This window comes from Patella vulgata, chromosome 1 (genome assembly GCF_932274485.2).
Source record: "Patella vulgata chromosome 1, xgPatVulg1.2, whole genome shotgun sequence".
Classification (NCBI taxonomy): Eukaryota; Metazoa; Mollusca; class Gastropoda; family Patellidae; genus Patella; species Patella vulgata.
This window is the reverse complement of record NC_065879.2, coordinates 37,377,805-37,405,694: the sequence shown is the minus strand read 5'-3', so window position 1 is coordinate 37,405,694 and position 27,890 is coordinate 37,377,805. Positions and strand designations below refer to the sequence as shown.

Genomic DNA, 27,890 nt, shown 5'->3' with positions numbered 1-27,890 from the left:
CGTGTAGGCTACAATATAGCTGTCTTCAAGCGTCTAAACGGCAGCCGTTTTAAATATTTGTAAGCTCTTATGTTTTGAAAATTAAAACCATGACGACGTAACAAAACAAAGATATAAATTCGATCTGATTGTGTCGCATGAACACCTTGTTAGTGCCACAATGATATGCGTATATTGTCTACTCTACGTCCATCTGCAGAAAACCCACTATGTTGAACAGGCCACCCTACCCAGAGCCGGATCAAGGTTCTAATGGGCCCTAGGCAGCTCGACTAGCTGGGCCCTTTGCGGAACTGGTTTGTCGTAGTAAAACTAAGACCGCTGTAAGAGAAACGAAATTTCCGAGGATATACTGATGGAATAATGTCAAGCACTACATCTTAGGCAAACATTACCATGTCAGTCGGCCAGTGACAATCAATTGATGCTCAAAGGAGCACAGCAACAGCCAATTGATGGATAAAATGAAAACAAACTTAATTTATTATTGCTTAAAAGAAGAGAAATGTATTCTGTAATTGACATTCATACATCTGAATTGCCTTTCACACGTTTGAATTCAATTAATAATGTAAAACGTCAAATTTAAAAATTTTATTTGCCCTATTTTTTCTTGGGCCCTAGGGGTAATCCGCCTCTGACCCTACCCCTACCTTGTCCTACATGACTCAATGACAGACATTGTAATCTAAGGCGTACGCATTAGACCAATCGCCCACCCCATTGTTTTCAAATATTTTTTTTAGAGAAATAATGTTTATTTATTTATTTGTAGGCCAGGGAATTAGTAAAGTTGAGTACTCCTGTGAATACTGTAAGTCATATTCCTTATTTTAATATTTCTCTTAAATATCAATAAATCCCGTTTTTAGATTTTAAGTAGCCTAGTCCAATCTGTTTAATCTTTGAACGCAATAATTGTCCACATTAAATACACTATAAATAAAAATATTCTGGTGATAAATCTCCAGTGGAAGCCCTAATTACAGTACTATTTGCGCATGCTTTAATCTGATTGGTAACTGTTTGGGTATGTTGCATGTGCTTTAATCTAGTCTTACGGTAAAAGCCCAATTGATTCATAAAGTACAAGTCTGGAAACGGCAATTAACCCAGCTTATTGTTTTGTAATCGTTTTGGCATTTATTGCATGGTTGTATTTCTTGAGCTTTCGTCTTATTTTAGCCTTTGAACAAAGAAAGCATTGAGAAACTTGGGGCTAACACTCGTGCTTTGGCAGCCGATGACGTAAAGAATATGGCTGATGCAGACCTTCTGGATACAGATGTTTTAACAATACTGAGTGCACAAAGAGAAAAACTTCCAAGAGCCACAAAGAAACAAATTATGGAAAAGGTAAAATTAAATATAACTATGTAAAACATCGACAAATTCTTTTTGGTTTTACACTGAATAGAACGACTAAATGTATGTGGGGTTACGTACTCCTCGCAGTGTTTCGTTAAATTTGACCTAAGTCAACTCAAAGACTGTCGGATTCCCCGCCAATTTCTGTCCCAAATTATGACTGGTCAACAGTCGCGTCAACAACCAATACATTACGGCGTAACAAAATAAATCGGGATTAACCAGAGCTCTAAATGTGTTAACATAAAGTATAAAGGGAGATGCTAATTGTATGCCGTTTGGCTGCTTTATATAAATGATTATTTTGGGGAATACTAACCCTAACCCTTCACAAAAAGGGTTTACAGAATTTATATCGGATATTTTGGTCAACGATGCGCGTATCTTGTTTGCTCCCGATACACCCAAGTATCACGAGTAACAAACGCTGAGATTTTATTATATGGTCACTCCCGTTTAGCGGTCAGTCATGAAAACAATTCCCTTGAGTGATTGCTTAATACAGATTCTACTATACTCAGCAGAGGTTTGATTGGGCGATAAAAATAGACACACTAAATCAATTCCCCAAGTTTTCGCTTTCAGTACAGCAATGGCCTTATGAGGGGTTTCTTGGGCCATTCCTTTAGGAGCATGTGGGGTTAATGTATTTTATATTTTTTAATACTTGTATCTTCCACAGTTAATGCACACTAGTACACCTTTCATTCCATACTCCTAGACAGAATGTTCTTTTGTTATTTACATAAAGATGTTGTATTTATAGAAATTCAGGACTGATTATGCTTACTCTGCCGTTGAATACCTAAAACTAATTCACTATTCGGTATAGCATCTTGATCATTTTCCATTTAGGAAGTTCGCTTACTATTTACTTGGATTTGCCTTTGTTTTGTGGACACTTCGTCTTTATTTGTGGAAAATTCATTATTCCTACTGATTTGTTTGGTCGGTACATGTTAATTGATGATGTACCAATTGAAAAGGTTTTATTTGAACCTACCTTCGATATTCGTTCCATAATCAAATTTGAAGGCCCGGTTGATTTAACGATGCGTTAGTCCCGAATTGACCTAGTTTTTGTTGAGTGGGCGTTAATCTCTCTGGAGTACTTTTGACATCTAAGCACCAAATCATAAATAACATTTTCTTTGGATGCAGTAAATTCGTGGGAGTAATAGTGTAACCTTTTAACCCCAGTAAGACAAAGATGTGTCGTAGTCATCCCAATTTGCCTTGATTCTATTCAGGTACGGAATTCTGCTGACCCGAAAGGTAACTTATTAAAATTGGGAGGTTTGATGAAGGAAGCTCCACTTGAACTGATAAAACAGTTAACAGCAGACGAGCTTATGGAACAGGTGACAAAAGAGTCTTGTTCAGTGGATTGTGAGGGAGCAGCGGTAAGAATTTTATTTTTCGATTGACCGGGTTAATTGGTTTTAGAGCCGATCACCACTAGCATCTGTTGATGGTCGAATACACCGAGTAGATTGATATACAACCCGATCACCTCAAGCATGACTTGGTGGCCGAGTAGACTGATGTTAGACCCTATGTAACGCTTTGGTCCTTGAGACAATTTTGGTTCTTTGCAAAATTGTTGCTTCACTCTGTCTATAGAATCAAATCACACGTACTCAATGAACCTGAATAGATAGTTATATATAAAAAACAGTGATATTTTGGTTAAATCATAATCATTGTCAAAATATCCATCAAATTCTGGCTGTTAATTGACCTATGGTTGGTAAACCAAATATGGTAATGTCTCCTCTCTTAGTCGTGGGAAATAAAGTAGTTTATTCCATACATGGGTTGGAAATTAACGAAAAGGTTATCGAAGACCTGCAGAAATTAGGGGGTATAAATTAGGGTGTAGAGCGAGTTGGGTCAGAACTCATTCAAACTTTTCTAGCAGCTGAGAACGAGGAACCTGCAAAGCCATTACAGCTTAGCAATAAAGTTGTAAAGCTATTTTATGATGTAGTCTTGTTACGACCACGTGAAGAAACAAACACAAGAAGAAAGAAGTCCTATAGTACTACACCAATTAGACAAAGTAGATTGATGTTAGACTCAATTATCGAAAGGATTAGTTGAATAAAATATCAGTAGATTGAGTGAATCTCGCTAAATTAGAAACATGTCAAAAAAGATATCCTTTAGTTAAACTGCTGTCATTTAAAATTTACATTTGAGAATGCCATCATAATCATTCGCTTTAATTATGTGATATTTATAATTATTTCAGTGTGAAGTTCTGTATAAGAAAGCTATAGAAAGTATTGGTCGACCTGATATAAAGAATCCTGATTTTAATGTAGATAATGCAAATAAACTTTGCAATATTATGTGTGGTATTCCCTTGGAGGATATTAAGTCACTGCCAGAGGACAGCAAATTATCCAGTTTGATAAACGTATTTAATGAACGCAAATGTTTGAATCAAAAACAGGTAGATGGGTAACAGCTTCTTAAAGATAGATTAGTTAAGAGCTAAATCTGCTTATTGCAAGGCTTTCATTGGGCTTCAGATGTTATAGAAATTATTAATTAGACCTTTATTTATATCACCTCAAAATCACCTCTCTAGGCCCTCGGATGGCATGGATACAGCTTGGATTTACACAGTCGTCCATTTAATAATTAAATCAATAAATGGCAAACCAAGCTGGGGATCACGTGGCTAAGTGGGTAAGACGCTAGCTCGCTAGCCTGGAGGTCGGGTGTTCGATCCCTGCATTGGCCGAGAAAGTTCATCCAGATTTTCCGGCGTGGTTCTCCCTTGTCAGTGATGCAGGACGGAGGGGCTGACAAGGAAAGCTGTCTAGTCGTTCGGATGGGACGAAAAACCAAGATCCCGTGTACACATTGGCGTGCACGTAAAAGATCCCTTGGCAGTTGGAATTCGATATAAGAGTAGGCCGTAGTGCCGCTGTCCGTGCAAAATTTCCCTCATAGCACACTGTATGGCGTATGCCCGTCTTCATTAGCCCAGGTTAGGAGCAGAACAGTAGGACGTTAAACTCCATTTCATTTCATTTACGGCAAACCAAGCTAACGTTTACCGTTAGTCACTGACGTCACTACCGGGGACTGCCAATGAAAGATCTATCAATTGGGGGTACCGTAGCCATTGAGAATGTTACTCAATAATCGAGAATATGTGGGTGGAGTTATCGTCTGTCAATCAAACGATCGGCAATCCTCGAAGACGGTGTGGAGACAGTTGATGCCTATTACTAGTCCAAACGTCCAACAGTGACAACTCCTTTCAGTATAAAGTAACTTGACTGAAACTTTCAATATTTTCTTTTTTTATCATCTATTTTTGAATTATTAAAGCAACAATGGCCAACTCTTAACTAGAACATATACATCATAAAAATATTTTTAAAAACAAAACCAACCAAAAGCAGAAACATTTGCCGCCGAGGAAGACTGTAGACGCCATTGCCGAGGACCCCCCCCCCTCCATTAAGCCTCACCAGGATAACATTTATTCGGAAACAGCAGGACTCCGGCAAAAGAACTTCCTGATGGGATGTCATATGCTATATATGTCTGTACCAAATAAATCTATCTATCTATCTACCATACTGACACACTGGCTTTCACTGTTGATGTCAGGGCCCGGTCCTTACTTTCACATTTTGATTAACTATTGTGTATTTAATTTACTCAATAATTAAGCATAATCCTACCCGACACGGGCTCAAGTGATTTCCTTAGTAGGCAGTCATTTCCATTTCAAATCTTGTGTGTTTCAATTTATTCTAGGCTAAACTTTTAGCTTCAAAAGAACTAAGTTACTTAAACTTTGCCGAAGCTGCACCATCCATTACTCGTGAAGACGTTGAAAATATGGGTGGTCAAACGTTGAAATACCTGTCGTAAGTTAAGGATTTTGTTTGTTTTTAATGTTATGTACAAATTGGTAGCCGTGGTATAGCGTGTTCCAAAGGACTGTAAAGTATTACACTTTGTGCACGACATCTGTAACTGGCGTATAGAAATATTTTATTTCTCAAGCTACTTGTGAGTAAATCTATTTGTGAAAGACAAAAAAGACAAAAACTTAAAATAACTGTACCCGTTTTAATTCATTTATTAATATTAAAATGGCTAAATTGGTCAAACCAATGGCGCTTATGTGATATGCTTACTCATTGGTCAACTGTAATTAAAAAGAAGTTATGTTCCGTTTTGAAGAACTCTTACTGTTGTAAACAACGGCATTGTTTTTGTAAATCAGTATTTAATCTATTTTACGGAAAGGGATTAGCCCTTTGATGCTGCGTCTACAGAACATCGTTGCAAAAGAGAAACTTTGCAAATAATGACTGTTTTAACAAAAGGGATCTTATTACAATGACACCTATTATTTGGTTACCATTTTATCAGTGATGCTGAATTAAAGAAGATACCAGCAGCTGTCTGTAAGGATGTGGTTCGAGAATTGGGTAAAGTGGATTTGTCAGATGTGCCTAGAAAGGAGATGGTGATGATAGCTAAATATGCCTTAGAGACTTGTTACGTACGTACAGAATGTCATTTATTTTCAACTCTAATAAACATTTTCCATATTTAGATTTAGGCGATTAAAAGAAAATACATTCAGGAGCTAACTTCAAATGAAATGGGGTTTAAATTCCTATTTTTCTGCTCCGAACTAGGCTAATGAAGACAGGTATACACCATACAGTGTGCTATGAGGGAAATTTTGCCCGTGCAGCGGCACTACGGCCTACTCTTATATCGAATTCCAACTGTCAAGGAATATTTTACGTGCACGTCAATGTATACACGGACTTCGGTTTTTCGTCCCACCCGAACTACTAGACAGCTGTCCTTGCCAGGCCCTCCGTCCTGCATCACTGACAAGGGGGAACCACGCCGGAAAATCTCGGCCAAAGAAGGAATCAAACACCCGACCTCCAGGCTAGCAGCTAACTTCAAAAATTCCATGCATACCTAGCGTAAAACTTGACTAAACCTACCGTTTTCTTGGCTAATCCTCCGCCGATTCTGGTTTATATACAAAGCCTTCCAGTTTGTACTATCGTGAAATACAAAACAAAGTTAAAGAAACGTCAAATAAACGATGCGAATAAGTTTATTCCGCTCTCTATATTCGTGAATAAAAGTGAGATATCCTTTAAGCTGCGTTCACACTAGGGGTCTAATCTGAATTGAATTCAGAATAAAGTCTTATTCCGGACTTTGGCGTCACACCCAGTTCGATAAAAACCGAACTGAATCTGAATTAACGAATCCGTATATTTTTTCTGAATTCAACCCGGAACAATTATTCCGAATCGGGTTATTCGCAGTCAAGATTTGAATGTGACACGCTTGACTCAGATCAACAGTTTTGACGGAAACGATAACTTTGCACGCATGTTGGGATGTAGCCTACATAGCCGCAGCCATTCGTCACTGAAACAATTTTGCTGCGCTAGTACAGAGTCAAGAGTGAAGTACATGTACATATATACGTGTTGATGTATAGCAAACGCTATCAAAAGAGTAATCATCCTCATTCGCATTTGATTTTGGTGCCAACGAAATCGTGACTGGCGCTGCATGGCCAGTTGTCGAAGATGTAAGACCCAGCGTCGCGAATGTAGCCTTGCTTGCCTCAGGAAATTAAACATAAGCAACGTACGATCACCAATACGAATGTCTGGCACATCCATTTTGCATATGTATGACCTTGGCTGCGCATTCAGTGTGTCGCTTTTCATTCTGAATTCAATCCGAATAAACTGTAATGTGACGCACCGCTGTTAAAGCGGGAAAAACCAATTCGAATTCCGGAGACCGGTCTCTGGAATTCGCATTGAATGTGCATGCAGTGTGAACGCAGCTTTAGACCAGGGGTGTCAAACTCATTTCGATTCAGGGGTCACATGAACTAAAATTGTACATCACGTGGGCCGGAGATATACAAAAATATCAAGATAAAGAAATTTTATTGATTTATTGGATTGCATATTATAATGTAATTCAATACTTTGAAATCGACAAAATTAGCTAACTTAGATATCTATAACATACAGTACAGAAGTCAGAATGTTTTGGCTTGATTGATTTTTCACAAAAATGTAAGATTGTTGAGTGCCCTTTACGACGCAATATCACATTTTGGCTTTCTGGAATTACTGGTGTGATTTAGTCCTTGTGACAAAGAACATATAAGAGTACACGTATCCCCCCCCCCCCACTCAGACCACCACCACTACCACCGGTTCACCAACCCAACTGTCTAATCATTTCTCAGTAACATTTATGTATTGCGAGGCAGAAAAAAAGGGTAACATATTGAATGGCCTCAACACCCATAAGGGTTCATGTGCCATTTCAAACAATTAGAACGTTTCAGAATTGAGATGATTAGGATAATTTTGCTTTTTTATGTTCACAGCAAAAAGTAACAGGCCCTTTATCTGATGCAGAGCTATTGCTTTTGGGTAACTTGGTCTGCGTTTTACCTAAAGAACGTATTGCTGAATTAACATCTATAACAGCTATTGAAGATTTGACTGCAATGATAGACAGTTGCCCATCAATACGAAGAGATGAACTTAAAGTACTAAAAGAAAAGTTTGTCTCTACTCAGGAATTGTAAGTTTTATTGTTCTTGAGACGATATCGTGATTGTTGTATGATTAAGAGGATATCGTGATTGTTGTATGATTAAGAGGATATCGTGGTTGTTGGATATCGTGGTTGTATGATTAAGAGGATGTCGTGGTTGTTGGATATCGTGGTTGTATGATTAAGAGGATATCGGGGTTGTTGTATGGTTAAAGCAGTGGTTCTCAACCGTTTTTCAACCTTTTTTCGCCAACGGCACACCTTGGAACACATGAAAAAATAGCAGCTAAATATATCTGAAAAAATTTAAATTTTGCAAAATAAAAACAGGGCAAGTCATAGACGGCATACAACCGTAGACTCATAGACACATAAAATGACTCAAACTAAGTAAAGAAAAACACAGCTATGAACATACCAGTAGACACCCGTGAATACTCAATTGAGATCACGTGGTTTTTCACATTTTCTTAGTGTGCAGTTAAAAATTTCGCGGCATACTTAGAAAGATCTTGCGGCACACCTGTGTTCCGCCGCATTGTGCCGCGACACACTGGTGGAGAATCAATGGTATAAGGGGATGTCGTGGTTGATGTATGGTTACGAGGATATCGTGGTTGTTGTATGATTAAGAAAGTCATTTACTACTACACGGCCCGGGTTTGAATCCCCGCTTGGGAATGTTTGAGAACGGTCCCTAACCCCGAAGGCGGCTCCATTGTGTCGAATATTCAATATATTGAAACTTCGGGGTGTCATTGATGCTTTGCAGCGCATATCTTGATCAAATATAACATACAAATTTATTAGCTACAGTGAATGAACTAAAGTCTCAAATAAGTGAATTTCTATACTATGATTTGTTATTAGGGGGAGGGGGGGGGCGCAACTGGTCCTAAATTCTTACACAGGTAAGCTGAACGCTGTAGTCCATAAAAACCACAACTAAAGTAATAGGTTTTCGAGTCATTATATATCACTGATTTAATTTCTATATTCTATTATAGAACTGACTTCTCAACTGTGGATGACTCCATTCTAGCTTTAGGTGCTCGACTTTTAGCTTATGATTGTGAAGCCAGCGGCGATGCACTACAGCAGATTCCAGATGTAGGTAGAATGATATTGCAGTATAATAAAATTATTCCTTCACCCCACGCTAGAAAATAAATAACAACAATCCCAATTTGGATTCAACTGCAGTGTATTTTCATTTTACGATATTGCTAAACAAAACTTTAAACAAAAAACAACATAATAAACCATCCCATTTGTATAGTTATTAGATCATTCGAACGATTTACATCCATTATAAAACTGACGATGTTTATACCATATATTTACATTCTCGCTAGAACATACGACATAGCAAAGGTGGCTCTTCTTTATACCCTCTATATCTAGAGAATAGGCATCTGGATACATAGTTCTATCCGAACATTCGTAAATCACACCGGCATAAACTGAGCACAAACTTTGACAAATGTCTTCAAAATATCAATGGTTATTGTTGTTTATTTATTTTCTTGAACAGCCCACTATAATTTGTCAAATGCAGCTGTTACTAGGCAGACATTTCCATTGCAAGTCGGAAACGGAAGAGACAACTCCGATCGCCAATCAAAAACGCGATTCAAACAAACATAGACCAACACCACAGCAATGAAACGAAATAGGTTTAACGTCCTATTGTGGCTGAGCTACTCTTATATCGGGTTGTTTCATGGGACCTCGGTTACTGGTCCCATCCAAACGACTATATTACGTTGTCCCTTTCCAGGCGCTCCGTCCTCTACCACTGACAAGGTGGAAACTACACAGGAAAAACCCGACGAACTTTCTCGATCAACACTGGGGTTGAACACGGGACCTCCAGGTTAGCAAACCAACGTCTTACTCAACGATCCACCGCCCCCCCTCCCCACCCAAACCAGGCAAATGTTATTATGAAACAAAATGCTTCCTGGATTAACATTACATATTATTAGCAATATTAATTCCTTATTAATTTCTTCCTACACTATGAGTATATTATGGATTTATCATTTTTGTTGTAGTCCGTAATGGCTGCAGGCATAACCGACTTTGTTGAATCTGTAGAGAAGGGTATGGAAAACGAGGAAATGAGAAAAGCGAATGGCAATGAGGGTGATATCCCAACTGCTGAACGTTCTCAAACTATGGCAGACAATAAGTGTATGATATTAAAAGGCATAAATGCTAGAATTGCTGAAAGGACTGCCGAGGCCGCAGCAGCGACTCAAAGTGCGAGAAAGAAAAGATCCACAGGTTTGAATTGCATATACATAAAATTACATTACCAAACTCCTTTACCAGGCGATTTTTCTTTTTATCTCACTGGGAATTTGTTTCCGTCGTCTCAGTCAAGGAGTGACAGGCAAAGTTGTTTATTCTTCAATGAATATTTTCTTCTGGTTGTCGTATTTCTAAGCGGGTTTTATAAACAAAATGTCGGGGATGTGCCCATCTATAAAAAAAGTTATAACTCTAAAGAGCGAAAATGTCATATCCCTTGAAAATATCAACTATGGGGATTAAAGAGAGAGAGAGAGAGAGAGAGAGAGAGAGAGAGAGAGAGAGAGAGAGAGAGATGGGGTTTAACGTCCACTCGACACAAACTAGGTCATTTCGGGACTAACACATGGTTCAATTTTATTTCAATAATTCGTTTGCGCGTAGGGGTCTTTAGCAGTGGGAGGAAACCGGAGGACCCGGAGAAAACCCACGAGGTTGGACAGGCGACTCTACTCCTTGCCACGTACAACCGGGGAATCGAAACCCCGCCAGTTGACTCAATGACAGACCGTATGATATAACGCGCGCGTGCTAACCATTCGGCCACCCCCCCCCCCCCAATGGGGATTATAAGACCATTTCAAACAGAAGAAAATATTTTTGTACTGAATTAGGTATGTTAAAATTAGTGTTGGGTCTCTACTGTGTGGTATGTATAAAATTCAAGAGATTAAAGATGCATTTTGTAAGATTTAGATAAAGAATTGACCGCTCCTGCCATTATAGATAATGAAAAATGAATATATTGAAAATTGTATTCAAATTACTTTATTATGGACGAAGTTATGACTGTTTGAAAATGCAGCACACCTCATTTATTGTCGCAGCAACTGTACCCAACAACCTTTTAAATGGTCATCCGATGATTTAGCGAGTTCATTAAAGGCTTATCATGTGAATAAATCTCTAAATAATAGTTTATTTAAAGTTTGAAGCCAAAAGAAAGACCTGCAATAGATTTGTCTCTTATATAATAGTGCATGGATCTACTTTCAAATTACTTCTTTATTGTATAAAACTATAAATAACTAAATGGCAGTCCTGGATGTTTAGTCCCAATATGTGCTGATAACTATATTATGATTAAACGGTTGCACGCACATTTTCGTTGTAGAAATATTTGAGAACATCTATAAAAAAAAATATGACATTTTTTAACGTGACTCTTTTGTACGAAAATTTGGCAAAACTCGGATACGACTTTTTGATTACGCATCGACGATATAATGTATATATGTTATTTACTTACAGGGACCGTAACGTGTAACGATATCAAGATGATGGGAAATTTAGCTAGCGCTTTAACAGCAAGTCACATCAATGGTCTGTCCGACACGGATTTCTCAGACTGCGCCAGTCATCTTGGTGAAGTCAACGACTGGTCTGACACACAAAAAGCTGCTTTAGTCACTAAAGCTAAAGCTGTAAGTAATACCTTCTTTCAAGTTAATGTTTCTATTACGGAATACATACAATTTATAACCCTACCGCGTATTGGTTCCTTATAACCACAAACACTATACAAATCCATCAGATATTTTGTTTTGGCCAACTGTGTATATACTTCACATTGCTGAAGAAATGATTTTACAGTTTACTTCTGGTCATTCGTTTAAGGTTGTATGATTAATGTAACTCACGGTAACGTATGTTACCGACCATATATACTATTCAAAAAAAGTAGGGGATATTTGATTTTTAAGTGTTATTAAAGTCACCTAATTCAAGATGGCCGACAGAAGTTAGACGTGTACCTGGTCATAGCAAGTTATTATAAATCATGAGTGGTATACTTTAAATTATGGTTCTAAAAACTGCATAGCTTAGATAAGTATGAAGACGAAGTGTTCTGTGAAATTAGATTAACATTATGTAGAGCCGATTTTAAAATATTTGATGTTTACAAGTGTAGATATTTTCCTCGGTTGACATATACTCAGTTGTGTGAGATTGTTGTGAGTAGATTTTGTAACAGCCAGATTCGTTCAACCTTACACTAAAACACCAAACATGCCTAAAGTGAAAGAACCGGTTGTATCCAATCTTAGAGGTCGGTCTGTATCCATAAAACGTAAACGCGGAAATCATGATTCGAGTGCCAGTTCCCATAGCATTTCTGAGTTTTTAGATGATGTTCTTTCGAATGAATCATCCTTAAAGTCATTCGTTGGAGAATTATTCAAACGAGATTTGATCATGGACCACATTATAAAAATAATTCATCCAACATTAACAGACCCTCTACGCAATCGTATAGATGATTTAGAGAACCGAGTCGATGACTTAGAACAGTATTCTAGGCGAACATGCCTAAAATTTAGTGGCATCCCCGAAACACCTGAAGAAAACACTGATAATATAGTTTTAAATATTATTAACAATGACATACTTCCTGAAAAACAGGCTAAACTCACACTAAGTCAAATTGGCCGAACTCACCGGGTTGGTGCCAAACGCAGAGAAAAGGGCCGTGATATAATAGTACGTTTCAATAGTTATAGAGACAGGGCAAAGATATATGGTTCTAAACGCAACTTAAAACAGAGAAACCTCACCCAGATTCACAAGATCTTTATCAATGAAGCCCTCACTCGTAAACGCGCTGCACTCTACAAAAGATGTCGTGATATGTTTAAATCAAAGCTAATTAAAAACTGTTGGACGTATGATGGTCGAGTTTACATACGACCTCTAGCAGACGACCGAAATATTGTCATAACCTGTGAGCAGGACTTCGATAACTTTCATACATCAACAAACAGAGTAAATTCACAAGCTAATAAGTCTTTGTTTAACTACGACGAAGCTACTTTATCACATTCTGCAATCAACACATCTTCCGACTGTATAGACGATGATAACAGAGTTGGGCCATTAAAACAACAATCCTTACGAGATTTTGGCGGGTTTGCCTCGACCCCACAGCCTGATAAAAAGAAATAATGATGCCTGACAGTATCTTTATATTTTTGAACCAATTTCATTCATCAATATCATTCCCAAACTACTGTACCTTATTGTGTACTGATTTTTCCTGTTTTTCTTAATGTCTACAAATGCATAAATATATATACGTATTTAATTATATTTAAACATCCATTGCAAGAGCTGAATCTGCGTATTGCAGGTCTTTTTTAGGCCTGAAATTATTAATTAAGACATTAATTAAAACTTATTCAGACCATAATCAACTCTCGATGTCATCGCTAGCCTGCGATATTTACTGGAGTAGGATCCGATTTGCTGCTCAGCTTTCATTCATGATTTAATCATGAAATGGATAATCGAATTCCATTTACATTATCTAGTTTTTAACTATTATAGTGAGATATGCCAGCTCTTTATCTAATCGCCCATAATGTATCTTTAAGTTGATGACCAACTGGATAGTACCTCAAATCGTTTCATGCATTCACCATTGCCCCAATTATCCTTCATGTAATAATAAGTTTGCTTAGATTTTTAAAACAATGACAAAATCTTTCTGTAAAGTAAAGTCATGTACATGTATTTTACTTGTTGGTTCCCTATTGTCTAACTATTACAGAGTAATATTAGCTTAGACCACTGTTTAGTTTATAATACATAGTTACATGTAGTTATACATTTATATTATTATATAACTAATTATGATAATAAAAAAAATCGAATGTATAAAACTATGCCCACATTATTTATGGGCGTATCTTTTAAAAGTTCTCAATTATCTACTTAAAAGTTCCATTCAAATATTAACTAATTGGGTTATCATCTCAGTTTAAACTTTTGATTTCGTTTTTTATTCCATTTAAATTACTGAAATATAAACAGCCAATTATCTAAATAATTGTCAATTATGGGAACTCAGTCTTGCATCAAAATTGCATATCGGATTGTTAAACTGACCACCCTCTAAGTATTATCACTTTAACCTTCATCTTCATTTTTTGTCAAAATTGCCTGCTTTAGATATCATCGTACGATATTGTTATATTAACTTAACTATGACCGAAACATTCAATGTTTATGTATTATACTATTGCTTTAACTGTAAATAATTCACTGTTTTTGTCTGTATGTATGTTTTATTTGTTTACTAGTTATTTACATCATGTTCTCATGTCTCTATATCCACCAAAACTAACCACTAAATATTTAAGATCTAACTGTTTGATGATTTCTCAGTCCCCTCGTGCAATACTGGCGCAAGTGCAACACTCATTATATTTTCATTGCTACTGTAATAGTTGACATTTACTACACAGTAAAGCACGAGGCATCTGAGAAATGGCAATGTCGAATAATATCTCCAATAGTTTTATGTGAACTTGATAATTTTTGTCTGCTAAGTACTGTTTTAGCCTTATTAGTTCTAAGATCAGGAGACGTTCATAAAAATCCTGGACCTTCAAATCACGATTCAAATGAAAACCTATCAGTCTATCACTTAAATGCACGTAGTATAAGACACAAACTTGAAACAATATACAACGATGTCAATGATTACCATATTTGTAGTTTCACTGAGACTCATCTGGATAACTATGTGTTAGATTCATCTCTAAAATGGGACGGTTACCATTCTCCATACCGGAAGGATCGGACGTCGCATGGTGGCGGATTATTATTATATGTTAATAAAACCATTTATTGCAAACGGCGAGATGATCTTGAGGTTACAGGTATAGAGAGTATTTGGGTGGAATGCAAATTTCCAAACACCGTATTACTTGTTGCCTTATTTTACCGCCCGCCAAACAGCACAATTGAATTCTGGTCATTGTTCGAAAGATCCATTGAACTAGCCTATCAAACCACGCTTAAGGTTGTAATTTTAGGTGATCTAAATGATGACTTGCTAGCACAACGCTGCAAGCTACGGGATATTTTATCTTTAAATAATCTCAGAAATGTTATTGATGAACCTACACGCGTTACTGGGACGTCGTCAACCTTATTAGACGTAATTTTAGTAAATGATGAAATTCAGATTAGTTCCAGTGAAACGATTAATGTCACTCCTGACATATCCGATCATAAGGGTGTTTATGCATTATTAGATTTTCTAGTTTCAAGTCCCAGGAATTTTAAACGGGAGATATTTGTATATAAGGATGGTAATTATAATAGGTTAAATACTCTTATCAAAGAACACGATTGGGAGAGTACCTTTGCAAATTCTGATATTAACTTAGTATGTTCAAAATTTTATGAAATTTTAAATAGCTATATTACATTGTGCATACCAAAGAAATCAATAACTATAAGACTAACTGACAAACCGTGGTTCAATACAGAAATACGTAGAGCGATAAGAATCAGAAACAGGTTACACAAAAAAGCTTTGAAAACACAACATGAATGCGATTTAAGAAAATACAAAGTTCAAAGAAATAAAGTAAATAATTTTAAAAAAGCGTTAAAAACAAAATACAAAGAAGAAATCACAAATTTCTTGAATTCTAACGATACAAATAGCCAGAATTACTGGAATAATTTAAGGAAAGTATTAGGCCAAAATGTATCAAATGATATTCCTCCACTTTTAGACCCCAATGGAAGAATTGCTCATTCAAATTTTGATAAAGCTGAATTACTTAACAACTATTTCGGATCAATTTCAAATAACACTCAGCAAGGAGAATTACCAAAATTCAATAAGCGAACAAATTGTCAACTTGATATTCCTTTAGTCGAAGAAAAGGAAATCGCAGATCTTATAAGTACACTGAAATTGAAAAAAGCCAATGGATTTGATAATATTAGTAACAAGTTACTAAAATATACCAAAACCTCAATATGTGTACCATTAAAATATATATTTAACAAATCACTAGAATCAGGCGTTTTTCCAACAATTTGGAAAAAAGCAAATGTCCTACCTTTCTATAAAAAAGGAGACAGCTCTCTAGTTTCAAACTACCGACCTATAAGCCTATTAAGTTCTTTGAGCAAATTATTAGAAAAGGTAGTTTTCAAACACCTGTTTAACTATTTTCATGAAAACAATCTCTTGTACAAATACCAATCAGGGTTTCGACCGAACTACTCTACTGTTCATCAACTTTTAGAAGTGTATCATGATATCTCATCTGCAATAGATAAGCAACTATATTCCTGCTATGTTTTTTGCGATATATCTAAAGCGTTTGACCGCGTATATTTACCTGGTTTGATTCACAAATTAAGTCAATATGGGGTTTCAGGCATGCTAATTACGTGGTTGTCTAGTTATGTCCAAGACCGGACTCAACGGGTATTCGTAAATGGCTCTGTGTCATCAGAAATTACTCTTCAATCAGGAGTTCCCCAGGGATCAGTTTTGGGCCCCTTTTTGTTTTTGACTTACATCAATGATGTACAAGATGTACTCCATAATGTGGCTAGATTATTTGCAGACGACACGGCACTTGGGTGTAGCAAACAGTCAGTTTCAGAGATAGAACAGTCCCTAAACTACGATCTGACGAATCTCAACATTTGGGCGAATAATTGGCTTATAAACTTTAATCCAAACAAAACAAAAGCTATTTTATTTAGCTCCAAAAAAACAGAAAATTATCCGAGTCTGATATTCGATAATCAAGCACTTGAAGTGGTTAAATGTCACAAACACTTGGGCATTACCCTTTCAAATGACGCCAAATGGACCATCCATATAGAAACTATTATCTCGTCCACCTCAAAATTATTAAATATTTTGCGTAAACTAAAATTCACCTTTAATAGACAAACTCTAAATAACGTATATTTGATATTCATAAGGCCAAAATTGGAATACGCATGTGAAGTGTGGGATGGGTGTAACGTTTCCAATACCGAAAAACTTGAAAAGGTACAGCTAGAAGCTGCCAGGATTGTGACTGGACTAACTAAAACTTGTTCTCGTGAAGCGCTTTATTTTGAAACCGGATGGAATAAATTGTCAGACAGACGTACACAAAAGCGACTAACCACATTTTTTCAAATTAAAAATCAGAGAAACCCAGCATACTTATTTGACATTCTAGAATATTATCAACAAACACCACAAAAATACAATTTAAGAAACATTAGCGAATATAGATATCCTTATTGTAGAACAGCATTACACCAAACTTCGTACTTCCCCACAACAATTCGAGATTGGGAATTATTAGAGGACCCCATAAAGCAATCAACCACTCTTAAATCCTTCAAATATCTATACAAACAAAAATTACGTTCCTTAATACATAAAGCGCCAATCTACTACTGTAAAGGTAATAGACATGAAAATATTATTCACACTAGAATACGGCATGGGTGTAGTTCGTTGCAAAATGATTTGTATGAAATAAACGTTGTGAATGATCCCACATGTTCTTGTGGCAAATTTATAGAAAATGCCGAACACTATTTCCTGCAATGTCACTTATATGATGTAATTCGTGCTGAACTATTAAATACATTGTCAAGTTATTCTGTGATAAATATAGATATCCTATTGTGCGGCAATTCAGAATTGTCAATTGAGATGAATACAAACCTTTTCCTTGAAGTTCACAAATATATCAAACTTTCAAAACGATTTAAATTTAAATAAAAGTTATTGTTAGTAGTTACATCTTAGAATAAATTATTAGCTTTAGCTTTTTTGGTGGATAACTTTTTTTTTTTTTTTTTTTTTTTTTTTTTTTTTTTTTTTTTTTTTTTTTTTTTCCCGCACCCCCCACCCCCCATTTTTTTTATTTTTTATTATTATTTCTTTTTATCATTTTATACATGCATCAGTTCATTTATATCCCATTTATTAAACTTTATTTTTCAATGTTTTAAATATAATTTTATATTCTCTTTATCACCTCTTCACTTATTTTATATAGAGCTTTGAGATATAATTCATCTGACTTTACTTATATTACTTATAAATTATTTATTATTGTATATACTATTTCGAAATCTTGTTAGTATTAAATAATGTCTATCATTTCTATGTATGGAAAGGGCTTTTCTAAGTTTTTGAAACTTGTGCTCAATCCTTTTGATATTTGTCAATAAAATATGTTTAAACTACCTAATGAAACTGACGAAGAAACAAATGACAAAATGAAATGAAGTTCACATTCATCGATTTATTCCAAATGATCGTTAGACTAAGTAAGGCACAGACTGACCATTATAAGGGTAAAATGATACCCGGGGTCAAACAGCAAAGTTACCACATCATCACAACCAAGTCAGTAACGGGTAAATCCTCCTCTGTTTGCCAAACAACCATTGATCCGACGTGGCATACTCCTAATGAGACGTCTAAGGTCATTTTGGTCCAGATTGTCCCATTCCTGTTGCAACGCAGCAGCAAGTTCTTGGACATTGGCAGGACGTTGTTGACGTTGACGTAACCTCTGTCCAAGCATGTCCCAGACATGCCCGATGGGGGAGAGGTCGGGACTCAGTGCTGACCAAGGTAATGTGGTGATGTTCTGTTGTTGGAGGTAACCTGTAACGATCCTGGCCCTGTGACATCTTGCGTTGTCATCCTGGAAGATGAAACGGCGGCCATGACGTCGTGCGAACGGCACAACATGGACTGCCAAGATGTTGTCCCGGTAGTACTGGCCTGTAACACGCCCTGCAACAACATGTAAAGCCGTTCTTCCAGCAACAGTGATGCCTCCCCACACCATAACAGAACCACCCCCAAATCGATCATGTCTGATGACGTTAACGTCTTGGAAGCGCTCGTTTCGACGACGCCACACCCTCCTACGTCTGTCCAAAAAGTCAACAGTGAACCTTGACTCATCTGAAAACATCACTTTGCTCCAGCGTCGATTATCCCAGTGTTGACGATCCCTACACCAACGACGTCTTGCCTGAATGTGATGATCTCTCAAACAAGGGATCACGCGAGGACGTCGGACGCGAAGGTGACCACTATGCAGTCGATTCCGAATCGTCTGGCCACTCACTCTCACACCAGTGTCTGTTTGAAGACGAGCGCTGATCTGATTTGCTGTGATGACACGATTTCTCAAGGCCAAGGCACGGATAAATCGATCCTGGGCTTGAGTTGTCGCCCTTGGTCGACCTGAGCGTGGTCTGTCCTGTACAGATTGTGTATCACGGTATCTGGACCATAGCCTGCTTATGACAGACTGAGAAACATTCATCGTCCGCGCCACAACCGCCTGTGTTGTGCCGATCTGTAGCATGCCAAGGGCACGTAACCTTTCATTTTGGGTAAGCCGACGCATATCAAAATTTGTTTTCTGGTCACTAAAACAATTAAACTGATGTTTCCACCCTGGAATTCAATGCCACAATGACTGTAACATTCAAAGTCAGAGTCGTGCAAATCTTGGGTTGGACCCCCATGATGATCCCAAGCATCACCTGCATTCCATGCGGTAGCTATTGGTGCGTTTGGGCGTCACATGTAACTGGAAATGTTTCTTCTGTTAGGTTCTATAGTGACTTTTTTCGTAGTCATTTGCATATTTTAGTATTATGCCCCCAAAATCAAATATCCCCTACTTTTTTTGAATAGTATATTTTGATTTAAACATATTAACATAGATATAGGACTTCAGTCTGGTGTTGCAGTCTCTAATTAAGGGTACTGCTTGTAGCAATACAACAACCGCCATTACTACTGTAAAACATTTTCATACGCCCACATTTTCATGTGGATGTATTGTCGTCACCACTGTCTGTCCGTTCACATTGTTTGTGGACACTGTACAAGTCACAATTTTTATCCGATTTTGATAAAACTTGAAATATAGGTAAATATCCCTAAGATCAAGATCTCGGTTCCTTTCGATATTGACATGTATCGGACAATAACTTAATGGATTGTGGCTCCTGGTTGTATGAAAAATCACGGTTTTATGCGGTGGACACTCTAGTGGTTACAATTTCTATCCGATTTTGATGAAACTTAAAATATATGTTTGTATTCCAAATAGCTTGGTTCTTTTCGATATTCACGCACATCGGGCCGTTACTTCCTGGATTGTGGCCCCTGCATGATTGTACTTAAAATCGCGTTTTTAGCTTGTGGACTCTCCAGAGGTCACAATTTTTATCTATTTTAAAAACCGTTTAACTATGTTCCCGTTCACGCCATAATTACGATTGGGTTCGAATTTCGTGAAAATCAGACCGAAACTACCTGACAATTTTTATCTGATTTGCATAGCCCCTGATTGGACAAAAATCACGTTTTTAACTTATGAACCTTACCATTCTAGTGACTACATTATTACTTCCCAATCCCTCCGTCCTGTACCACTGATATGGGTGGGGGGACAAGCTGGACAATCTCGATGAACTTTCTCGGCCAACTCAGGCATCGAACACGGACCTATAGGTTAGCGAGACGACGTCTTACTCATGGTGGCTCCCATGTGGTCATGAGAGGACAAACCCTATCGATATATTATTGTAGGAAAATCGCTTTCTTAGCTTGTTCTCTGGCCATCTCTTGCAAAATGTGGGCGTATCTTGCATGGCAACCGCTTGTTCATTAAAGGCTTGGGGAGCTGTAAATACTTGGACTGAAAATAATGTACTAGACATGGGAAGTATTGGACTAGGTCTTACTGCTGATGAGATATCAAGCCTGACCTTAAGTGTTGATAGCTTAGCTACGCTCGGTACTATATCTGGATGGACAACTGCACAAGTAAGTATGATAAATATTTAAATAAAAGATTTTAGAAGGATATTTGCTGATCATATAATATTGAAAGAAGGAGTTGTCATGGACGTTTGGATTCTATGCTGCTGAACAGATCAGTTAGTTGAACATTAAAAGAAAAACAAATAAAAATCTGACAAAATCATTCATTTCACTTGATACACTTCCAAATAAAATATTTGAAATATAATTGTTGTAATTTCGTTTTACTTTGTTTATTGTTTTACATTTAGCTTTCATCTGGATTTTCTAAGTGGTTTGGTGACAGGACTCATAGTACACTAACACGTGTAGAACTATCATCCATCGGTCATTTTGCTTGTGGCATATATCATACCAGCATTGGTAGTATTCCTGCAGATGCATACAAGTAGGCATATAATTATAGATTTTATGCCAGTAGTTAAGTAGGAAAATCATACAAATTATTGTTAATCTAAAATAAAATTAGTATATGTATTCCAAACCGATCAATGTATGCCGGTGTGTCTTCTAATAAACTTTATCTGGTTTTGTGAACTGGATCATGTTATATTGGTATGTTTGTTGTGATCCTGCTGGTATTTCTCGCATGTCCATGTAACTGTTATTTTTTTCATTTAATTTTTATTTCAGAAAACACTGGAGATAAGACAATAATAGTATATACGTGTACATATATCGGTTATTGAATAAATAAATGTGCTTGTATTAGTCTGTTCCTATATCTTAACAATGTTGTCTTTAATTGACCATAACATAATTAGATATACATTGATAGACTAGTGTCGAGTGAATGTTACCCCCCTCTCTCTCTCTCTCTCTCTCTCTCTCTCTCTCATTTTTTTATTGCAGTGGTTAACACTTTCAACTATTTATTGCTTCCAGATTCGCTGCGAAAGATGTCGGGTCAGCTGATATGTGCGACAGTAATCAACTAACTGCTTATGCTACCTTAGCTAAAACATCGTACGGTAATACTGTAACAAATTGGGATTCTTCTACTGTCAAAGAAGTTGGTGCCGTTATTGGTAAGTGAGCATGTCTTTTTCTTATAAATTAATCCCTACCGAATTTTCGCATCTAATAAAATGACGTGTCTAATATGTTAAAAAAAAAAATGACCACGTCATCTCAATTTCCCAAAGTGTATATAAAGAAGAGCATCTGTAGATATGTTTATGTATGTATTATTCTATGTATTGTTTTGTTTGTTTTTCTTTATATTTACTTGGGGGAGAAGGGGGTGGGGGTATATTCGTGATAGATGCGCGCCTTCTGTATTTTCACAATACTCGGTGTTTCGTTATTTGTTTATAGTAACTAATTTATTACATTGAAATTAAATGATATTTGCTTTGTGGTTTGTTACATTCTTGCATACTTTACTGTTCATTTCAATCGACAATAGCTTTTTACTGGAGTATTTGATATTTTTATGTGGTTTATTAATTCATATTTGATATTTTCTAGGTGGTTTATCGGCTTCTGACATTGGAACTCTAACTGAACAACAACTATCCGCTATCGACCCAACCGTGGTCTCTAAAATACCAGGTCCCACACTTAGTGTAAGTAAATACTGTCTCAGCTGTGTCAGAAGTCAAACTATCCCCATGTTAAAGGTCCAATACCACTCTTGTTGTAACTGAATAATATGTCCCAATCTTTATTCTGGTCAACAAATTCTACTATTTTAGATTATTTCAATTAATTGATGATACAAATTTCATCTTAACACACCTTATTTAAAAATTTTGAAAAATTCAACATAATGGTTTGAAACGTCTAACGTAAACCTTTTCAAATGAAACTTCGATTTAAAAATATTTTCGAACCCTCTGGACAAGTAAAATAGGATGTAATGGATAATTTACACAACTGGTAGGACACTTAAACATCTCGTACTTAGATAGAGCTATTATTTATTTTCTGGATTTTTCAAGCCAGCAAGAGGGTTATTGTCCCTTTAAAGATGATCAATCTGTTTCACAGAGAATTACGAGTAGTAATATCTCTGTCAAAGACGACTGCCTTAACACGTGCCGTCACAGCACGCGTTTGTCAATCGTTGGCTGAATGGCGCGTGCATTGTTTACATAAGACGTTACTGCTTCGGGCGGAATGCTGCCTTTTAGTCATTTTAATACCCATTTACACTAATAGGAAATAATTTTTATCTACAAATACGTCAAACGCCTTTATTTATTTTTCCAATACATAAAAAAAAATGTTTTAGAATTTAATTTGTCGCATTTAATATTTCTGGCTCATTAAGTCGCATCGGTGTCATCCTTATCAGTGATTGTAGCGGCCTAGCGAAAATTCACTGCTGATCAGTGTGAAAGATGATCTGTCCGATGATGTTTATAACTTGATGTTTAAATTCTATAAAATATCTCTTGTGCACCGTATACAGGTAATAAAAGGTCATGCAATTAATAAACCTTGCGTCAAATTAAACCTTGTTCCTTTTTTAATAACTTGGGCCTGTAGTAACTTTCTTAACGTCTGCTTTAACAATTAACTGATATCACATTTCATTCGTCCACATAATTTTAGTTTGTGGACATTGCACAGGTCACAATTTTTACCAGATTTTGATAAAACTTGAAACGTGTGTTTAAATCCCAAAGATCTCGGTTCCTTTCGATATTCGCGCAAAATCGGACGGTAACTTCAGGGATTATGATCCCTGATTGTACGAAAAAAAACTATTTAAGCTGGCGAACCCTCTAGAGGTCACATTGTTTATCCGATTTTGATGAAACTTAAATATATGTTTATATCCCAAAGATTTTGGTTCCTTTTGATATTGTCGCGTGTCTGACCGTATCTGGATTATTGACCCTGATTGTACGAAAAATCGCCCTTTTAGCTTATTCTTTGTCCATCTTGGAAAATCTGGACATATCTTGCATGGTAACCGCTTGTTTTTATTTTATAGGGACTTACAGCTACACAGATCGCCTATCTGAGCCCTGCTCAAGCTAAGAGTATTACTGATGCCCAGAAAGCAGATCTCTCGACTGATCAAAAGAAAGCAATTTCAAAAGTCACTGGTGTTGCAACAGACGATGACAGTGCTGCTCCGGGTTAGTACACTTATGTATATTTTATTTACAAATACATTTGATTAAAATACAGATCTCAATTTCGTTTCGTTTTTTTTATGCTCTTGCTTACCTCAGCTACTGTAATGAAGAATAATAAAAAGAAATTTGAATTATAGAATAGGACACGATATAGGATTAATTTTCAAAGATAATTTGGTTGCAAAGCATGTTCTTGCTTTATGGAAATGAATGTATCATTTTGATAACAGTCGTTGTGGTGTTTGTCTGGGATTGTCTATGCATGGTGTCATTACAATCTGTTTCACACAGGATTACGAAAGTCTTCTAATATCTCTGTAAAAGATGACTGCCTTCAACACGTGACGTCACATCACAAGGCGTCAATCATTGGTTCAATGGCGCGTGCATTGTTTACATAAGACGTTACTGGTTCGGGCAGAATGGTGGCTTTTACTCATTTTAGTACCCATTTACACTAAAAAGGAAATAGTTTTTACCTGCAAATACTTCAAACGTCTTTATTTATTTTTCTAATACATAAAAAAAAATGTTTTAGAATTTAATTTGTTGGAGGAAAAAAGTTAATGGTTGATAATCTTTCAGTTTTGATTCACTCGGATTAAAAAGATATTAGCGAGAATTATAGATGGTGTTGGATGGTTTTGACCATATTCTTTATTAGATGTTGTCTTCTCTGAATGCTGAACGGAATTTAACCATATTTAGACTGAAATTCCTTTCATGGATCCAACTTAAGGCAATATTGTAGTTTGCTATGACGATCAGGGTCTTTAAGAAATGGTCTTGCCATAGCTAACAAACGAAATGTCCATAAATCTTCCAATTTCTTATAGGTTAGAGTTCTCAGGTGGACCTCGGTTTGTGTTAAATAGGCATACTACAGTTAAAGGGTTTAGTATAGAAAGATTAATTTTATCATATTTCTACTATCAAACTGACATCGTGGGCAAAAATGTTTCATTTCTTATATTGCCATTTTTTTTTTATTCATTTTCATTTAAATCATGATTAACTTATTTGATTCTCCTCTCTTTGTAGATTCAATGAAGAATATATCCGCCATATTTGTCGGAATTATGGTTCTCATGGCTATGACTTACACCAAAGTTTTGTTTTAAAAAATAATAAAAATATGATTTGACATAGGTCTTGTCTAAACTGTGATATATTTAATTCTAACATATTATTTTTGGTTTTTAATATGTTCTAGAATCGTGTGTTCTTTTTAGTCCGAAAATTGAATTGTCAGTCCAGTTTGCAAGATTCACTTTTAAACTTATAAATTTATTTATTTATTTATTTATAAATAATCATTTTGACATTTTGTAAATTATCCAATGTATCTATGAATCATACTTTTACAATTTCTACAAAAGAATATCATTATTAATTTTCTAACTTTTATCATAAAAATATAACGATTTTTGTATTCAACAACAAAAAAAATCCCACATACCCCCCCCCCCCTCCCACACACACACACACACACACACAAAATAGAGTCCGTCCGATTTTGTGAACAATTGTTTGATATTGTTTGTTTGTTTGTATGTTTGATATTTATATTATTAACTCAAGGTTTCACATTTAACTTATTATCATATTAACAGGAAATCCTATCAATTTTTTTTATAGAACCCTAAAGTATGCCAACTTATTTTTAAATTTGCTCAAGGCTAAAATCCAGGTTGATTTAGAATATCTAGCGGTTTCCCTCCACCACAAAGTGAAGACAAGTAAAACGATATTTTCAACTATAAAAAACGGAGCGAAACAAGGTCTGTGCTTAAATTAAAAACACGAAATTGAATTCAATATTGGTCCATTTCAATCAATAGTGATGCTTTTATCTTACCGTGAAAACATGGGATCCTAATATTCAATATTTATATATAAGACACAATGAACATTTTAAAATCAGTACACCGAGTCGTGTACCCTATGGTTTCGACTGCCATTTGTAATGAACAAAGACAAACGTCCCTACAAGAAAATGCGGAAGTTATTATTAATGACAAAATAATAATTAAGAAATGGACTAAGTTTAATTTGAACTGTTCACGTATTTCACAGAACATAATTGATTTGGAATTTCAATATTTTTTTTTCTAAAAATGAATATAAATCACTTTATATACATTCATACGACATTAATATGTGCCTTTTAGACCCAATTTCGTCTATTTTAAGTTTCAGGAGATTAGAGCCATATGCCCTTTAATCAAATGGGTTCAATTTATACTCAAGAACAAATTAGATCTTATGGGCGTTTTAAAATCGTTCTTTGTTATGTTTCATGAAATGAAATACAATTTAAACAACTATTTAGAATTTTTTTTTATGGATGTTATTTATTCAATAGTGCCAAACTGGCCACTTCTTTGTAAACAAAATAAATTTTATTGTAATGTACGAAAACCATCACCCGGTTGAAACTTGTTGCTTTTTTAAACATTTGTTATTGCTTTTTATTGTAAATAAATTTAGTGTTGTAACCGTTGGGTCTGCTCGAAAATTTACGACACGATATTTTCTATATGTGACGAGTTTCTCGATGCTGCGATTATATAGACCTATAAACCATCACGGATATCGCATACAGTTTATGACGTTGTAAAAACTGTAATAATGAAGTGATGGGAGAGTGATAATTACGTTGTTATGTATTAAATATAGATAATTGAACTTAATTTAGATATTTTGTATACCAAAACTTTAACATGAAATTATACTGTTACATTATACATGTTCTTGCATTATTTTATGCGATTATATTTTTGTTTTTGTTGAGGCACTTCTACAATAAAATAAATAGCACAAAAAAAAATAATTTGTATTCTTATACGGATAAGCTTACATAATAAATAAGTTTCAAACTTTTCAAAGGCGAAATAACGGTTCGGGAAAAAAACGCACAAAATTTAAAGAGGGTTACATATGCACCCCCCCCCCCCCCCAAAGATTATATGTACTGTGTATCCTGTAGCCACTACACTACAGATAAATTCATTCGAGAAAGATGATAATGACATGAAATGGGTTTTAACGTTATACTGTTCTGGTCCGAACAGGACTAATGAAGTCGGACATACGCCATACAGTGTGCATGGGAGAAATTTTGCCCGGACAAGGGATCAAGGGATCTTTTACGTTCACGCCGATGTGTACACGGGACCTCGGGTTTTCGTACCATCCGAACGACTAGAAAGCTGTCATTGTCAGGCCCTCCGTCCTGCATCACTGACAAGGGGGAATCGCGCCGGAAAATCTCGATGAAATTTCTCGGCCAATGCAGGTATCGAACACATGACTTCCAGACTAGCGAGTCAGCGTCTTACCCGCTTAGCCACCGTGACCGACCCCTGCCCCCCCCCCCATTCGAGAACGACTCCAATCAAAGGTACATTATGTAAGATTTAGATAAAGAGCTAGCCATTCGTGCTACAATAGTTCGAAAATAGATAATGTAAAATGAATAATTTGAAAATTTCATTCTAATTACTCCATTGCGAGCGAAGATATTAGCCTTTGAAGATTTGGCAAGATGTGTGCAATAACTGCAACCAGCGTACTGGTTGTTCGAAGCTCAGTCTCGCTCCTCCATTTTTAAATTAATCAAAATATACCGTTCTAATCTATTAAATAGCCGAGAAATCCAATGCCATCGAGAGTTGATTATGGCCTGCAGGATATGTTAATTAATGTCTTAATTAATAATTATTAATTAATAATTTAGAAAACATTTCAGGCCTAAAAAAAGACCTGTAATAGGCAGATTTAGCTCTTGCATAATGTATGTTCAATCAATCCGACTGGTGCATTTGTATTCACAGGACACGAGAAATTTCACTTCCCGAAAAACTGATGAAACAAATAATAAT

General features: G+C 36.1%; 1 protein-coding gene across 1 annotated transcript; it reads left to right on the top strand.

The window, feature by feature from the left end:
• Nucleotides 1–783: 783 nt before the first annotated feature.
• On the top strand, nt 784–26,818 carry LOC126816154 (uncharacterized). The gene is made up of 16 exons (XM_050542391.1): nt 784–814; nt 1,186–1,356; nt 2,619–2,771; nt 3,623–3,826; nt 5,152–5,264; nt 5,776–5,908; nt 7,799–7,998; nt 8,979–9,081; nt 10,029–10,260; nt 11,539–11,711; nt 20,765–20,917; nt 21,166–21,302; nt 21,800–21,942; nt 22,385–22,482; nt 23,859–24,006; nt 25,048–26,818. Exons 2-16 carry the CDS (start codon nt 1,258–1,260, stop codon nt 25,125–25,127), a joined length of 2,169 nt encoding a protein of 722 aa, XP_050398348.1. The 5' UTR covers nt 784–814; nt 1,186–1,257; the 3' UTR covers nt 25,128–26,818.
• Nucleotides 26,819–27,890: the final 1,072 nt, after the last annotated feature.